The following is a 19188-nucleotide window of genomic DNA, read 5'->3' on the forward strand; positions in this document are numbered from 1 at the left end:
TGGATGAACCTCTGTGTCAGATAGAAAAATGTCACATACAGCCGTGGACCCTGGACCAGCGTAAAAAGGTGCACCAAAAAAGCATCCGTTGTGTTCAGCTCTTTTGTGAAAAGTCTGACTGGACATAATTGATGAATGGGAACCCAACTTTACAGGTACTTTAAGATGCTGAATAAAGCTGCGTGAAGAAGACCTGATAGTGGAGGTAGAGCAGACATCATGTACACTACCTGCTAGTATTGCAACACTGAGCGATGCTTTCATACAGTGTTATGCAACCTTGCAAGACTCAGACAATGGGGTGACTTGATGCCAAGTGGTTTGAGTTTGTCATTAGCTCAATTCCCATAGAAATGGGATCTGTCAACAGATGAAATTTTTATGTTCACTTCATTTTACTAAATGAATAAATTATATGCATGTACAAATCAGGAAAGAGCAGCACATCTGGGCAGGAAAAACTTTATCAGGAAGCAGTGTGTAATTTTGAACAGAATATAATGTGTGAAACGCAGTTTAGGGGTTAGAATCAGAAAATAAGGATAGTAGGATAAAAGAGAAAATAATTACATGGACGTCAGGGCGTTGAAGTGATTTTTTGTAATGGACATGTTGGAAGGATCAATATACTTCTTTCTTAATTCAAAAAGCTGGTTAAGCCAGTGATGTAGAGTTGAAATCTCAGGTACTTTATGTAGATCCGCAGAGTTTATTGCCAGAAATTCAGTTATAGTCAATATTTCTCGTCTGCCAAAAGTGCCAATTTTATTCTTCACATTTTTAATTATTCTGTCAGCCCAAATGTATTCATCGAGGGATACTGAACCCGTCCTTGCAGAAACAGTCTTTCAGTGGAAATACATTTTCCAGTTGATGAGTAGTACATAAATCTTTTGTTGTAGAAATTCTGTGTGCTAGTCATCGGGGGCCCTAATCATATGAATGTAAAGGACCCAGAAATTGCTAATAAGGACCCTGCTTACAGGGATCACATGTAAGTATTGTGCCGAAATTAATCTTGCTGTGTGTATTATATGTCAGTACATCTTATTTCCTGTACGTCTTTGGTTTTATTTAACCATAATAACTGCATTCAATATGCATACTGCATTCTTTTGCCTGTTGTTATGGGCAGACACGTTTTCTTGTGCTTTGACATGAAGCACTGTCTTGTAACATCCTGATTATCAGAAACTCCTTGTAAGAACTGTGAAGATAAAAAACAATGTGATGATAGAGGATCTGATTCCACAGCATCCTGATAACGGGAGATGTATAGTCTTTTGTGTATTGTTCATTCAGTTTCCAGTCTGTTTTTGCAGACCGGCAGCACAAAGCTCTGGTTAGTAAAGCTGTCATTCTGCAGTAGGACCCATGCACCCTCCCACTACAACTCCTGGACTTGCTGGCCAATAGGAGTTATCCCTAAGGATGCATTGTTATTCCTTAGACTTCTGGCCAATCACAACAAGAATTCCATTGTAACGAAACACACTGTGCTGGGGGACTGGCAAAAGTACATATAGTCAAAGAGAAGGATCTCACCTAAAACAGAGGGACTGGTCCTCCTTGTCTCCATTCTTCTGAGGTAGCATCAGATCCCACGAACATCTGACATTCAGATATTATTACATCCAGGAATGATTGCAGAGAAGAAACAGACATACTGAAGTCATATCAGCATTAATATAGCAATTGCCAAGTCTACTGAAGCTGGGGGAATAAATGTGCAGGAGATGGAGAAAACGACTTCTGTTGGACTATGTCATATATATATCCTCCTGACTATATTCATGGCTATGTTCCCATGCTCACAAGGAAACTGGATGTAGGTATCTTTTATTTTACATACTTTGATGTTCTTTATTGCACACTGATGCCCCTTTACTTCTCTTTCTGTGACAGCGACACATTTGAGTTGTGCCTGGAATCCAGTGTTGCACATCTGTATAGACCATGCTACTAAATACACGCTGCTAATTATTGCTGCCAGGTCCCCTGCGGTTTCCTTCATACTGTATAGTCACTGTTTACACATCAGCTTCCCAGCTATTAAGCAGAATAAACTAATACACAGTATTTCCATATCAGAAGTTCCAGTTCCCAAACAATAAGAACCTTTTCTTCTGTGCACATCTGGACTCTACAAACAAAAAATGACACATCTCAAATGTGTTTACAAGCAGCTCCGAAATATGCTAAACACATTTAATGCAAGGCGGGTTCATTGTGTCAGAATGCTAAACTGATCCCCTGGGGTGCAGGGTCCTGATAGTTATGGTCAGATATCTGTATATATGCATAAATCTGCATTAGATGTAGAAAGAATATGTAAAACTTGGTGAATCAATGATCTTGTTTTATGTAAATGAGCAAATATTGTATAATGTTCTTTTGCACACATTCTTTAAAGCGCAATCTCCAAAAACTGAAGATACTGTAAGATAGCAGACACAGGGTTTATATTGTGTAAAGTAAGGTAGATCCTATCATACTTGGTTGATAGATCAATAGATCGATAGATGTGAGATAGATAGATATTGGATAGACAAACAGATAGATAGATATGAGATAGATAGATAGATATGAGATAGATGGATAGATAGATAGATAGATTTATAGATAGATATGAGATAGATAGATAGATAGATAGATAGATAGATAGATAGATATGAGATAGATGGATAGATAGATAGATAGATAGGAGATAGACAGATAGATAGATAGATAGATACGAGATAGATAGATAGATAGATAGATAGATATGGGATAGATGGATAGATAGATAGATAGATAGATAGATAGATAGATAGATACGAGATAGATAGATACAAGATAGATAGATATGTAATAGATAGATAGATAGATATGTAATAGATAGATAGATATGAGATAGATAGATATTCAATAGACAGACAGATAGATAGATGAGATAGATAGATAGATAGATAGATGGATAGATAGATAGATATGAGAGAGAGACAGAGACAGATAGATAGATGTGAGATAGATAGATGTATATTAGATAGATAGATATTCGATAGACAGGTAGGTAAGCAGATAGATAGATATGAGATAGGTAGATTGATAGATTGATAGATTTGAGAAAGATTACTAGCTAGCTAGATATGAGCTAGATAGATAGATAGATAGATATGAGAAAGCTAGATAGATAGATAGAGAGATAAAGAATTTATAGATAGACAGAGTATACTATATCCTAAGTATACACATAAAATTGTGTATGAGACAGTGTTACGGCTCAATCCCACAGGCGTATGTTGTCCGCGTATTACGCACATAAAATATGCAGTACAATGCAGCGTGTATTTGCTGCGTATGTTAAATTCTCATTGCCTATATTAGTGCATAATACGCAGCAAATTAGGACATGCTCCTATTTTTTCACACATGTAATACGCACGTAAAAAAAACGCAAGTGTGAGTGGCCTGCAATGGGCTTCTATCATTGCGCATTACGTGCAACATACGCCCGTATGAGTGAGTGCTTAGAGTAGTATCAGAGTTGTTACAAGGAAACCGCGCTCATGTACCAGTACCAGGGAGTATATATTTCAGTGTCCAGCTGTCTCCTAGTCATTCGTTGCATGTCTTTTGATTCTGGATTAACTAGATTACTATGTAATGTTGTGATACCTTATCTGGATCATGTCTTTTATGTATTTGCTAAGCCTCTGGATTCTTTCAGCATTTGTTAGCTCATGTGCACTGTTTTCCATTTGTTTCTTTGTTCTCTCTTTTGATGCTGAATTTTTAAGATGTGCCAAGCAAGGCTATGCATACTCGAGTAGCTTTGTTGGTCACAGTGGATTTTCTCCCCCCCCCCCCCATGGTTTGTAGTCAGTGGTAGGTATAGTCATAAATATCATGGCACTTTCTCACTGCTCGTTAGTAAATTGCCCACATATTATCACTAAGATCTGAAGAATTCAGGGCTATATTTGTTAAGTAGAACTAAGCCATTAATTCTGGAATTTGAGAAATTCTGGATATTTTGTATTCATCTAGAAAAGGAAATGAAGCGCCAGAAGAGCAAGAGTAATTCATTATGTTTAATACATTTGATTAATGTTTATGGCCTGTAGGATTCAATTAATTTAGGTATAACGTATAGAGGGGTTATGGAATTGCTGGGAGAGAAAAACGTTCTAAAATCCAACTTTGTTCTTCACTGAAGATGTGCCATAGATGTAAATAGCTGGAGTATATTAGGCTTTCATGCAGTGTACTAATGTTGTAATACGTATCTACATGATTCAGGGCCAACATGTCTTTTATGGGAAAAGTATAAATACATTCAGCATTTGCTAGCCATATATAATTTGCATAGTGACGATTGCTAATACTGAAGGTGTTTTTAAAAACACTGATCACAACTTTTTGGACACTAGTTCACTAGTAATTTGAAATAGTTTGGTTTCCTTGTTATTTCCTATAACATTTTAATGAATCATCTAAAATATTGTGCAGCAAATAGTAGATAGGTGACATCTGCCAATATAAGTCAATCATTGAGCCTTGAATCTCAGTGAATTTCACACTTTGTAGTATTATGGTAGTTGGAAAGACTCAGTTTGCCTCTCAGTGCCATGCCACATAGATTTCTAGGCAATTTACTTCCAGCTCTTCTGTCCATTCATCATAACTTTACTATTGCCTTTTGATACTGATAGGTAACAGATTAGGAATACCAACTCAGACTATATAAGCAAACCTGGTAGATGTTTTTTATGTTTTTGTGGTTGTTTTATATGACTGTTTTCAGAGAGTATGTCATTTTTTACCAATAGAGCTGAGTAGGCAGGCTGCTCCAGGCATCTGCTGCAGAATGTACTAGCAGCAATGATAGTGTGTCATAAATGTAAATGTAGGTATGTGGAAGCTTTACATAGATATAAAAGAAATAAATATTTCTATCACAAGTGTCCCCTTACCCTGTCAGCTGCAGAAGCTGCAGTAAAACATAATGTGCAGAATTCACAGCTGAATTTACAAGATGGATTGAAGACGTCTTGACCAAGACAAACTTGGTAAATCCAGTAGCTGTGCCTGAAAAGTGGAAAAGACAAGTTGTTAAAATCCAGAGAGACTGTGCTAAGAATGCAGTGTCATTAGGTCAGGGCCAGAAAGAGGACAGAGAACTTAATGAAATGACTACCACAAAAGGGAGCTTTTGTAATTTCCACAAATTATAACAAATCTATGCATCATGTTGGTTGGCTTCATTTTAATAGATTTTAGCAGTTTGGTAATATATCATGCAAAGTGTATATTATGTAATTCTGTTTATTATGTAACAAAGGTGCTGGATATGTGGAGATTTCAATCAAACATTACATAAATAGAATGCTACCTTGTCTGTCTATTGTTAAAAAAAATAAGATATAGCAAACAAATGTTTTTGAAGTGAACTGCAAGAATTTAATTTTACTATAGATATGGCTTTCCTATACCAAGGGCATATGTCCTGCCAGCTCCCCCTGCTTTGCTGTGCCCCTGGAGTGGCCATGAACCCCGACAAGGGCAGGACAGTTAGGAAATAGGGAGCATGCTGCTAAAGAAAGCAAGGTTACAAATCTGAAAAATACTTTACAGAAATAAACTGCACTTTTTGTTATGGGAAACTCATTAATAAACACTGGAGTCATTAAATAAGTCACATTTGAGTATTTTGTTAAGTCAGTAACCTTTTGCCCTTTTGGTTTTGACAGAGCAGACACTTGAGATGTCTGACACACGACACATGCCCTACATCAGACACCTTAGGCCTCCCTCACACAGGTGCTTCTTTCCCACAATTAACGCGGTACAACACTCCCATTGTTTTTAATGGAGCTTTTAAGACAGCCGTTCGATTGCTGTGTTTCGAGCAGAGTATGCTCTATTTTTCGGCGTTTAGCACACCTCGTCAACGTTGAGGTATGCTGAACCCAACTGTTAGCCACAGGTAGCGGAAGTAAAGTCACTAGAGATGAGGAAGCATACTCGCTAAGGGCAATTGCTCGAGCAAGCATTGCCCTTAGCGAGTACCTGCCTGCTCGGAAGAAAAGATTCAGCTGCCGGCGGCGGGCAGGGAGCAGCGGGGGAGAGCGGGTAGGAACGGAGGGGAGATCTTTCTCTCCCTCTCTCCCCCCCTCCCCGCTCCCCCCTGCTCACTGCCGCAACTCACCTCTTACCCGCGCCGGCAGCCGAACCTTTTCTTCCGAGCGGGCAGGTACTCGCTAAGGACAATGCTCGATCGAGTAATTGTCCTTAGGGAGTATGCTCGCTCATCTCTAAAAGTCACACCTGTGTGAGGGAGGCCTACTCTCAAAAGAGTTTTATACAGGCAGATAAATCATTCGCTTGCTAAATCATTTAGTCGTTCATATTCACTGTACCAGTGAATGAGAACGACTGAACCATCGGTATTTATGCGAATGATTAGTGAATGAGCCAATGCCAATTTAGTAGCTTGCATGAAATGAACGATAAGCTAACAAGTAATCATTCATCGTTCCATCGTTGTCCGTGTTTACACTAAACAATTATCGTTCAAATTCGAATGATACAGCATTTTTGTAAATAATTATCGATCCGTCTAAGCACTCCTTAATATGTAGATCTACCCTGCCATCATATCTGGGCAGAGCTGGACAACAGGTGCCCACTGCTACGGGTTGGCGCACCAGTACCACTCTGTACAGTGCACAATGTGACCATATCAGCGTTTATAGTTTTATAGAACAACCTTTCAACACATTATAAACAGTAGTCAGATAGAAGTTTTATTTCCTCTTCAGATAGGAATATCTCATTGTAGATAAGAGGCTGAACATTTCAATATGTTACAGCCATTTTATTACTGGCTCGGATGATGATTGCTGGCAGCATTGTGATTTTTATTTCAGCTGTAAACAATACAGTCAAGTATAAAATTGTATCATCTACTATGTAAACTTTGGTTTATTAGTCTGCTTCGTAGATAACTAAGTTATAACAGGCTGCTTATTATAGAATATATGGAATTTAAAGAAATTTGATTCTTTTCTACAATGAAAGATATGACTAAAACCATCTCATATAGAACAATATGCCAATACTATGAGCCACCATTAAGGGTTGTTCATGGCAATTTCCATATAATACTGGATACTCCTTCATATAAGGGTAAGGAAGTGAGGCAGTTATGATATGCGCCAACATGTTCCAAAGCACGGTATCCCGATGTTTATCAGTATCAGTCCCTCAGTGGAGTTCAGACACGTAAGTTGGGACCCAATTCATATAAAACTAAGCATTTATTATAATTATGAGTAAAAACAAAAGTCTACAGAAAAAATGAATGTGAGTATGGTGAGAGCATATAAACTCCATGCAGATGTTTAGTTTGGTAAATCCTAACTAGAGATGAGCGAACGTACTCGTTTAGGGCAATTTCGCAATCGAGCACCTCTTTTTTTAAGTAACTGACTACTCGAGTGAAAAGATTCGGGGGGCGCCAGGAGGCGGCGTGGTGGAGCGGGGGGTAGCAGTGGAGAACAGGGGGGAGCTCTCTCTCTCCCCCCCCCCCCCCCACTCCCCTCTGCAACCCCCCGCTCACCCCCGGCGCCCCCCGAATCTTTTCGCCCGAGTAGTCAGTTACTTCAAAAAAGCGGTGCTCGATTGCGAAATCGCCCTAAACGAGTACGTTCATTCATCTCTAATCCTAACTCATGGCCCTGGTGCTGCAAAACAACAAAGAGTCAAAATTACACCCTAATTTATCTTCCTTGCTGTCTGGCAAGAATGATGTATTTCATAGAATATGTAGACTATATGTGATTGTGTAACATTTCTAATTGCAGGTGGCTTGGTGTCACATCTTTTGGGGTCCCAGAGAAATTAGGTTGTTCCAACCTTCCCTTAAATGCACGGCAAAAGGATATGTGTAAAAAGAAACCCTACTTGTTGTCCAGCATCCGCGAGGGAGCCAGGCTGGGAATTCAGGAGTGCAGGAACCAATTCAAGCATGAAAGGTGGAACTGCTCTATTTCCCCAACTATGTACACATCTAGTCCATCATTTTCACTCTCATTCTTGTCATCTTCATTAGCATCAGCTCATTCAGTCTTTGGCTATGAATTGAGCAGTGGTAAGTTTGTATTCTTAATTTCTATTAATGCAACATAACATTACTGAATACCATAAGGAAGAATACCGAAGTAGTGCGCCCAATAGCAATAGCTAATCACAAGATACAAGTCCACTAAAATATAACTTTTGCTATAAATAGCTTAAAAACAAATTCTGTAACAAAAAAATAAGAGATATATTCATAGTAGAGGGTGATGGCGAGTGCACAAAAAGATGTAAAAAAGTAGATTAGCAGTTGACTCATCCAATCATGTCAAACTTACTGACAGTGGAATTAGCACCAAACAGTTATTGGTAATGATGACAAGGACCGAAGTCCATAGAGCAAAATATGATGGATGAAGGCCTCTCTAGCCCTCATACCTTACAGGGTTATCACCCTGAAAGCAGCAACCCCGCTGACACACTAAATTGCCTTATGGATACCCTAATGCTGAACCCCAGGTTCCAGAAACAGCAGTATAACTGGAGTGTTAGTGAAGCTGGAGTACAATATAACCAAACAAAAAAGGTTGATTATTAAAGGGGTCATAAGGGATTAAAATATCGATGCCCTATCCACAGGAGTGATCAACCTGTCACCCAAGAACCCTATCAATTTGCTATTTGAGCACCATGCCCCTACCAATCATCTGCTTGAGTGCCATGGCCCCTTCTCTGGGCGTGGCACTTCATGTTCATTTGTCACGTGGCCTATGTGTAGCTCAGTTCTATTCAAGTCTATGAGATTAGTGACAGCTGATCATTCGGTGTTCAGGGCAGTGGAACACTGCCAGTCTGACACTGAAGACCTGTCTTAAGGATAGGTCATCAATATCCTAATCAGAGAAAACCTCTATAAGGACTTAATTGAGACCTAGTCACCAAATACAATATGCAATCATGAAATTATTAAATTATTATAAAATGATTAAATGAAACATATATATATATCAGGATCTTATTAAGACCCCTTGGATGGACAGAACTCATCTGGAAGATCCAACTAGCCGATTTATGAGGGATAGTCCAATCCCAGTTTCCTCCACCCAGTGGTAGGTGAACCAGTTCAATACCATTAAAACAAAGAGTCCGTCAATGACCATGATGTACCTCCCTAATATGCCTAGAGATAGGAGTATCCTTACAATAATTTATTTTTTGTTTAGTAATTTTGTTCCCCTTCAGAAATTGTTTTTTAACCCATGTATAGTAAAAGTTATATTTTTATCGACCTCTATCTTGTGATTAACAACATAAGATTACCTAAAAAGCTAAACAGGTTTTAATGGGGACATGAAATCATTTGACTCATAAAGGCAAAGCAAGCATGAGCCGTCAGTCCAGCCACCAGTGCAGATACAAATGACCGAAGGCGTTACAATATATCCTTACAGGCTGACAGTTCAAGTTCTTACAGCAGATTTACCGCAGTTGGTAGTTATTTACCGCTAATTCAAGTTCAACAATTCAAGAAAATCTGTCATTTCAGAAAAATCTGCCATAATTCAAGGTGTATTCTCATTTCAGTGTAGATACCTAAGACGCCGTGTAGACTGAACAGAAATTTCACTCCCTGTGTCAACTGGAAAGAGCCTAAAAAGGCTTGACATATAATTTCGCAGCCACTTTCTTTCAAATTCGTTAAAACAACACTAATCTGCTGTGCTTGCCCTGGGAACTGTTAGAATACTCCTGCATGTGGTGGAAAAGAGTATATTTTTCCAATAAAAACACAGTTTAGCTAGAGGAAACCACAGTGTGATCTAATTGCAGCACAACGCAAACACTGAAAACCCGGGAGAATTGAGAAGGCTTATAAATGAAATAATTCATATGCAGAATTCACAGGATTTCTCATTAGACTTTCTGGACTTATTTATTAGGTTTAAAATAATGTATTATATATCTACATCAGAAATGTTACTTCAAACAAGGACTGTGAACTGATTTTAAGGAATACACAAAACGTTGGAGTGACATTATTATATGTAACAGTTACATTTGCAGGTTGTACAGAAGGAAACAAAGTTACTTTAGTAGTGATTACTCCCAAATTCACCTAAGGATCACACATGTCAAGACTCTGTACTCTGTCTCTGAATGACAGAAGCTGAATCTCCAGATACAGTTAAGAGTATATACTGTACATAGGAGCATTGTATGTTAGGCTGAAAAAAAAGACATATGTCCATCTAGTTCAGAGGAAGACGAAAACCCCAATGAGAGTAGTTTCACACAGGCGATCGGGATTTTGCCACAAGAAAATCGTAGCAAAATTGTGTCTTTGTTCCCATGATTTTTGAACGTTAGCGCTGCTTTTTCTCTAAAAACATCGCTGCCGCTTGCAATTTTCTCGTGTGAAAGTCAATAGGACTTTCTAATGTTAAAACGCATTGCAAGAATATTGCAAGTTTGTGCGCTGCGATGCAATAAAAAGGAGGCTTCATAGGAAAACATGGGCAATGAAAGAAAAAAAAAATACATAAAAAGCAAAAAGATAGGACATTTTTTCTCGTAACATCGCATGAGTAAAAACATCGTAAATGTAAAGGAAACCATTGAAAATCATTGGCTTCATAATTCTGTGTTTTTACTCACTCGTGTGAAACCGGCCTAAGGTAGAAGCCAATTTTCTTATTTAGAGTGACTACCCACTACAATTTTTTTTTCACTGCAAAATTCGCAGCGTTTTTTTTTTTTGCAGGGGTCTATGGGATTGTAATGTTAAAATCGCGATCACGCAAAATCGCGATTTTGCGCGATCGCGGTTTTAACATTACAAGTCCCATAGACCCCTGCAGAAAAAAAACGCTGCGAATTTCGCAGTGAAAAAAAACTGTAGTGGGTAGTTACCCTAAGGGAAAAAAATTCTTTCCCAACTCCAATCTGGCAATTGGAGTAACAACCCATTAATAAATGAGGACTATACATGATACAACTGCCTAAAGGCGTGTACCACAATTGAAAGTTATTCCTTATCCTCAGCAATCACTGTTAATTTTGGTATTTTAATGTTAAATACTGGAGATCAGCATTTTCTACAGTTACCACATTCTTTCAGTGGCACAGAAAGATCCAATATTTCTACACTGTTTCTGTATCAAAGCCACAGTGAAATCTGCATCATAAGGTGTCCCATTGATTTTAATGGAAATTTGCACCATTGTCTATATGGTGCAGATTACATCGCAGAAAAGAAAGAAGTGATGTATCACTTGTTGACATGAAATCCATGTCTGAAAATCCACGTGCGGATTTTTCCCATTGACTGGGCTAATTACACATGGAGATCTGTGGCTGCAAGACATGAAAATCCATGTCAGAAATCCACAACAACCACAACACATTTTAGATCTGCCCCTCAGTGCAGTAAATCTGTCAAATGGTTAGTGCCCACCTGCTCACAGTCAATGGGTGATGTTAGACTGTTGACAGATTAACAGCACTGGAAGACAGATCTAAGGATAGCCCCTATGGGAAACAGAGGTAAATATTGGAGAAAAGAAAACTGGCAATAGAGTTTCTACGTTCATGCAGGGCTTATTTACCTTGCCAACTGGAACGAACATAGAAAGGGGTTCTCACCAAGTCATAACGGTCCAAAAAGGACCACACCAACCAGCATAAAAGGGAAAGTTATCCCTAGCCTACAAGCAGGGCAATCATCCTGACAACAACAGCGCTGCATGTCATACCTAACGTCTTAGTCTAACCCTAAATGAAAAGAGAGCATAACTAGACAGATGTAAGATTAACCCCATAGGTACTCAACACACAAATGTTGCATCCTCCCCCCCACACCCCTATGGATGGAGGAAGGCGTCCACAACCCTATGGACATAGGAGGGCATTTCAGGCCACACCCGTACAGACAGAGTTGGATTCAGGCGTCCACACACCTACGAACGGAGAGGAATTAGGCGTCCGCACACCTATGTTATGGATGGGAACAACCAACTACAAACAAGAATTCCAATCTGGAACCAGGCAAGCACTGACAGAACAGAGTCTAGCCTGAAACCCCAACAAGCAGACAACACCCATCTGACACAACACAGAGCTAGACTCACATACCAGACTGGACCCAGACAGAGAGCAGCACAGCACACATCCTCACACACACAACCAACTAGACTACAGAATGACCCACACCCAGGAATGGGTGTGACCGGGTTAAATATATTCACACCATGGCTGATTGGCCAAAGAGGAGACACACCTCCCTGTCACCCAATCAGTCCATACACCATAGAGATGTTACATCAGAGTGGAGAGGAAGGCCCCAATGAGGTATTTTCCAACAGACAATGTTACAGGGACCTTTTGCAGCAACAGGTAAAAAGCAAACAGCAGAGTTAAAGTCATAGCCACGTGGACCATGCTGATGGAAGAACGCCACCCTGGTTTGACTACTTGTTATGGATGACACACCGCAATAAGAGTCAGCAGGGCTGTAACTTCAGAGCTTACCACATGACAGATCCTCTTTAAATTAGTTGACAGAAACCTCTAAGATTGTTGTACAAATAATTGTGATATCCTATCCACAAGGTCTTTATGCTGCATATTCACATTTACAAGACCAGTTTTCATGTTCCTCTACCAGAAGTAGTTGCTCAGCCCATTTATTGCTGTTTTTCTTTCAGGGACCAAAGAAACCTCATTCATCTCTGCAGTGACAGCAGCAGGTCTTGTGCACTCTCTAACCAGGTCGTGCAGTGCTGGTAATATGACTGAATGTTCCTGTGACACTAGTCTTCAAAATGGTGGCTCTGCCAGTGAGGGATGGCATTGGGGAGGCTGCTCCGATAATCTCCAGTACGGAATGTGGTTCAGCAGGAAATTCCTTGACGCACCTTATAAAAACATGACTGGAAAAGAGTCAGACATTTTTAGTGCCATGCACCTGCACAATAATGAAGCTGGGAGATTGGTGAGTATACTATAGAGAATAATATTCCCCTTTATGTGGAGATCATACCATAAAACCAACATGTTGATTTAGACTTTAGTGTACAGCATTCATCCTACTCATGTTCATAAAATTGTATAAATTGTTGTATGTAGATTCAGCAAAATAGGAAAAAACTCAAATTTTCATCAAAGGCCATGGATACCTCTTGCAGACTACGTCCATTGTTTCCGTCATCTGGTTCCATGTGAATACTCAAAAATGGTATTCAAATAATTCAAACAGAAACCAAACAGAACCGTTGACTTTAAGGAGGCAAATAGAGATCAAAGATGCAAACTTTGTTTGACATGGTTTCCATCTATTTTGGAAGTCAGAATAGCATAGTCAACCTTGACACTATACAAAAATGAAGGTGGGACAAAGAAAACCTGATGGACATATGGAAACCTGTCCTTAGCTGAACTCATATAATGCAGTGAGAAACTATACATTAATTAATATCCAATGCTTTGCATACTCTTTAATGGCTACCAACACCTTTCCATCTTGTAGTTGGTTTTCATTAAAAGTTTCTGTTTATTTCAGTTCTATGCTTGTATTGTTTTCCAAGGTACTGTGACTGGAGGACTGAAATCTTAGCAAATTCTGCTCTAGCTTGATCTCCCATTGTGAATATACATTCACTGCTTTTCCACTGAGCTATTACAAAGGCCTGTATGACAGTGCTAGGGGGTGGTAAGAGAGATCAAGAGGACAGAGAGCAGAGAAGAGAAAGCTACTATTACAGAGGACTGTAATTCACTCTGGGTGAATTGTATGTTTTCATCAGCAGTGAGAGAGAAAAGACAAGTAGCTACTCAGAGAGTAGATGGAGAGATAGCTGTGTAGTATTGAGTGGACATGGTTAAAGGGGTTGTCCCGCGGCAGCAAGTGGGTCTATACACTTCTGTATGGCCATATTAATGCACTTTGTAATGTACATTGTGCATTAATTATGAGCCATACAGAAGTTATAAAAAGTTTTTCACTTACCTGCTCCGTTGCTGGCGCCCTCGTCTCCATGGTTGCCGTCTAATTTTCGCCGTCTAATGGCCAAATTAGACGCGCTTGCGCAGTCCGGGTCTTCTTATCTTCTCAATGGGGCTCCGTGTAGCTCCGCCCCGTCACGTGCCGATTCCAGCCAATCAGGAGGCTGGAATCGGCAATGGACCGCACAGAAGCCCTGCGGTCCACGGAGGGAGAAGATGCCGGCAGCCATCTTCACCGGGTAAGTAAGAAGTCACCGGAGCGTGGGGATTCAGGTAAGCGCTGTCCGGTGATCTTTTTTAACCCCTGCATCGGGGTTGTCTCGCGCCGAACGGGGGGGGGGGTTGAAAAAAAAAAACAAACCCGTTTCGGCGCGGGACAACCCCTTTAAGCTACACAGCCTCTGAAAGAAGAGGGGGGGGGGAGCTGAGCTTGTGCATTCATGAGATAATTGCTGGAAAAGTCCCCTAGCCAGAAGATTGAATGTGGTAAAACTTGCAAACCAAGTATGAGTCTTTCTAAATGCATGAGAAGGAGAACTCAATGCTAAAAAACCCATATAAGTACATCCTTTTCTTTCTGCAGAGACTTATTAGGATATGTGTGTATTGATTTGTTATGCACAGAGGTCTTGATAGCCTTTAAAAACTATGTATGATGCATTAGGGGTCAGATTGTGTAATGACATAATTGTACCTATTTCGTGTTTGTATTGGGCTGTAGATGTTTTTACATATGCATATAACTTACTATGGCCTGCTTTACGTAAACTGTGACTAATAAAGTCCATGGCTATAGCATACAGTACATTTTACATCAGCACAGATCTCCTGTAGTCAGTACTCCTGATTACGAATTTACTAGTGAAAAATGTATTTTTCTTATTTCATATTCCTTGAAAATATTGCCTTCTGATTGTTGTGAATCTGTTTCATTAGGCAGTCGCCAAGCTGATGACAGTTGACTGTCGCTGTCATGGAGTCTCTGGTTCCTGTGCTGTGAAAACATGTTGGAAATCAATGTCTTCATTTGAAAAAATAGGAAGTTACCTAAAGGACAAATATGAAAACGGCATCCAGATATCAGATAGAATGAAACGAAAGGTCCGAAGGAAAGAGAAGAATCATCGTAAGATACCTATCAGGAAGGAGGACCTTGTTTACACCAACAGATCCCCTAATTATTGTGTAGAAGATCAAAAACTTGGAATATCTGGGACCCATGGTCGCGAATGCAACCGTACCTCCGAGGGACCAGATGGCTGTAATCTGCTCTGCTGTGGGCGGGGGTATAACACTCATGTAGTAAGAAACGTGGAAAGATGTGAATGTAAATTTGTCTGGTGCTGTTATGTGCGCTGCAGACGTTGTGAAAGTATGACTGATGTCCACACCTGTAAGTGAGGAGAAAAAGGAAAATGCGTATTACCTGATTTGGTTAGAATAAATAGGTTATCTATGTCAAACAAGTCACTAGTGATACACGTTGTAGGTTGACAGGGAGTGGGTCTGAGGCATAACCAAACCATCAACTATAAGATCTGAAGAGTGCCATCAGGTGGAGAAGACACCCCACCACTTCTAACAGTGAGAACCACTTGGTGAATCTAAACTGTCAGGAGACAACTAAAGTCCATCTAAAACTGAATGGTCAGATATCTGAGGTCTAAAATACTGGAGAAACCAGTATATTGTAGAGAGGTGGAACATACTATAGGACTGATTTAGGAAAACTAATATAGTATACACATGCAGTGCAGGTCTCGCCACAGTAATAAATCAGGTAGGAAATGAAAGCAGGATCTAGTTGGATGCTAGTGGCAATTCCTACAGTTTTTGTATACATTAGTCTTCCTAAATAAAGACCGTTATATCCCGGAATATCAAAATATGTATTGATAAATGAGCTATTTTACATTAGACATACAGCAACTTTCACAAATATAAGGCTATGTTCACATTTTGCAGCTAGAACATTAGCTTTATTCTGCTCACATTTTGTTTATGGTATATATTCAGTGTGCACCACAAAAGCTCCTAGCACATACAGAGACATATCCATGGGGCACCATTGACTTGAAGGATGCTAAGAGTGTTCCTTTTGGCATCCCTTGAGCTGGTATACGTTGATATACTTTTTTATTTCTTTTCTAACTATGTAGGGACATCAAGCAAAGCAAAATACTTTTTAACATGGCACCATTATACCTAAATCCTTCTGACACATACATGAACCTGCAATAGAAGGCTCAAATGTGATGTAAACTGAGCCAAACTTTAAGATTAAAATTAATCCTACAAACTTTATATTAAAAAAATCAGAAAACAGGGCTAAATTTACAGGTTGTGCTGCCCTAGACACAGAGAATAGTGCTCACTACATATATGTCTGCACATATGGGTACAAACACTTAAGGTACCCACTACCGGCATGCATATTATTGCTCTTCTGTTCTTGCCTATGGACAGTGCAGATGCAGAGGATGATGTTGGCACAATGCAGGGTACATTCTATCTGAATTGTAATATTAAATTACTGTATACATGATGATTATACATAAATTGCAGACACTGGGTTCCAGGGCAGTGGCACAGGGGGTGAGGATAGTAATACTCCTTCACATATAGGAAGAAGTACAATCAGTAGGATTACCTAAACAGAGGTAAGACGCTTTAGGCATCCTAGCATTACACATTGTAACATAGTTAAAGGGCTTACAATAAACAAGGGTACACTCACCTCTCCAAGGACCCCAGGACACAGCTGACAACTGTCACTGGCTTTAGCTGTAAATTCCATGTAGACAGGCCAGGCAGAAGCATGTTTCCACTACGGCTAATCAAAGGCCGCAGCGTCCCCGCTCCAGATATCAGCGCTCATATACTGGCTGCTTTGATGCCAGGAGCTGGCATTATAGATTGGCTGCAGCGGTCCTGTGCTTCCACCGAGAAGCCAATGCCAGCTGTCACCTACGTTCTGGGGCCCTAGGAGAGGCGGGGATCCCATTGTTTGTTATTTTAGGCAGGGTGGGGTTTTGTCAAAACCCTTTTAGGTCTGCGGCTCATTGGCTCACTGTGTAAAAGAACAGCAAGCACCCAGAGCTCTTCTTCTCTGCCTGGGTAAACCTGCCGATTGCTGCACTTAATCCCTCCTCCTCTACCCCCCAAAGATTAAATGTGAAGCCACTAATCCACCCTCTATCCCCCACCTTCTGCGGTGTTGCCACCAGACATCTGATCAGCTGTCCAATGGCTGAAGTTAATGCCCCACCCTACGCACCGGCCCACATTCGACTTAGTGTAGATAAGGTCCTGGTCTTGCACATTGATTCTTTCCAAAAGTGTAATATTGATTGAAAAGAAACCAATATTGGAATGTGGCAACAAGTCACAAGTCTATAAAACAATAAAACCCATTTAGTATATATAAATTAAATGTTATATTTTGATATAAAATATTTTGTACAGTCAATTATTGTGTGAATATACAACTGCTATAGGGTATATATAGGGTTTTATACTATTCAAAGGTGTACATTTTGTAAATATTTAAATTATACAGTTCTCGCACTGGCTAGTAATATAAATGCTTGTACAGTATGTATACCTGCTCGGGTTATGAAATCAAGAGTTTGAAAACTTGTATTAAAAAACAAAGTTTGGTGCTGTGTTAGCCAATGGGAAAAAGCGTTATTGTTCTCAGTAAGGCCAGGTGTACACTTACCGCGTCTGTGGGCTGCACCCGAGTGGCTCGACGCAACTCTCATTGGATAGCACATGCACACGTTTCGGTGTGATTTCCGAATTACATGGACAGAGCACATAGACATGCACTAGCATGTCCTATTTCTCGTCTGTGGTACGGACAGGAATGGAACATGCAATGAGTTTTTACTTGTGAATCATCGGTCTGCATGAAAAAACGTTAAATTACATAGGTCCACAGGCTAAAATGAGGCCGTGTGCTGCCTGTGAATTACCATGGACCACACACGGCCCCAAATACGCTAGAGGCCTAATACAAATACAAAATAATATTCTTGTACGTAAGATACCTGTTAATGGCTGACAAAAATAAAAAGTCATGTTTGGGTGTGTTTACACAGTCGACTTTATAGAGGATTTTGGCATGGGATATGTGCCACATTTATTGGATTTGGACACTTCATCACTGTCTTGATGACACAAATGTTTCATCCCTGTCATGGTAAAACGTGACATGTCACTTCTTAATGCGGATCTGCATGCTGGCTTAGCCATGGATTTCTGACCTGGTTTTAGTGTCAGAATCCACATGGAGAAAGCCTAAGCAGAATCTGCCATGTGAATATACCATAAGCAGCAAGCTTTCAAGACTACTTAGGTCTCTGTAGCAGACTTACAAAAAGGTTCTTTCAACCCTAAATAGCACTACAACAAAAATTATTAATGTTTTATTAGGTAATTATAATTTTTCTAAATTGTAAAATACATATAACTTTCATTATAACTGATGTGTATTTTTTCACATTTTCATTAAATTTAGTTGTGATAATAAAGTGTTATTTTATATCTCAGTTTCATCAGTTTAGGGAAAGGTGTCTATGGTTATTCACAAAGCCCACACTGTAACGTCATGTGTGTTTACATTATTTTACGTTTCAGGATATTTTCTATCCAGTATAAGGACAACATTTTATACCAGCGGGAGGTAAATCAGAAGACCCAGGAAATTAATTTCCCCAATTTGCTTGTGTTGATCTAATTATGAATTTAAATTTTCAAAGCAAATGCTTACTAAATGCAATCAATGAAATTACTAAATTTCACAAGATGATTTCTAGGTTTGCAGTAGATTAGACCTTTCTGTAGACTGTAAGAGATCAGGTCTCAAAATTACATTCTGAACTTTTAATTTATAAAAAAATGTTTCACACCCTAAAGTTTGATATGGCATAAAGAAGGTGCAAGGGGTCAGGGAGGTCTCACAGCTGCGTCGGGGATTCCACTTTTCTGCTCCTTTTGTGGAGCAGTAAAGGTGAATACTCACTGCTGAACAGTTCCACTTCTGGACGGAACCAAACAGCGCCAGGCGGACCCCATTGACTATAATGGGGTCCACCCGCTTTCCGCCCATCTGCCTGGCTTTTC

The 19188-nt window shown here is 39.7% G+C and overlaps 1 protein-coding gene across 1 annotated transcript; it reads left to right on the forward strand.

Annotated features, from left to right (window-relative positions):
- Window positions 1-1546: 1546 nt before the first annotated feature.
- On the forward strand, window positions 1547-18495 carry WNT16 (Wnt family member 16). The gene is made up of 4 exons (XM_066591835.1): window positions 1547-1828; window positions 7848-8134; window positions 12765-13051; window positions 14998-18495. Exons 1-4 carry the CDS (start codon window positions 1737-1739, stop codon window positions 15460-15462), a joined length of 1131 nt encoding a protein of 376 aa, XP_066447932.1. The 5' UTR covers window positions 1547-1736; the 3' UTR covers window positions 15463-18495.
- The last annotated feature ends 693 nt before the right edge of the window (window positions 18496-19188 follow it).

Source organism: Eleutherodactylus coqui, chromosome 2 (genome assembly GCF_035609145.1).
Source record: "Eleutherodactylus coqui strain aEleCoq1 chromosome 2, aEleCoq1.hap1, whole genome shotgun sequence".
In the NCBI taxonomy this organism is placed as follows: Eukaryota; Metazoa; Chordata; class Amphibia; order Anura; family Eleutherodactylidae; genus Eleutherodactylus; species Eleutherodactylus coqui.

Bases quoted from the DNA above. Each gene is read 5' to 3' on its own strand.
- WNT16 (XM_066591835.1), top strand. From the start codon at position 1,737: ATGGAGAAAACGACTTCTGTTGGACTATGTCATATATATATCCTCCTG. The intron at 1,829-7,847 runs GTAGGTATCTTT...TTCTAATTGCAG, and splicing joins TGCTCACAAGGAAACTGGAT to GTGGCTTGGTGTCACATCTT. The intron at 8,135-12,764 runs GTAAGTTTGTAT...TTTTTCTTTCAG, and splicing joins TGGCTATGAATTGAGCAGTG to GGACCAAAGAAACCTCATTC.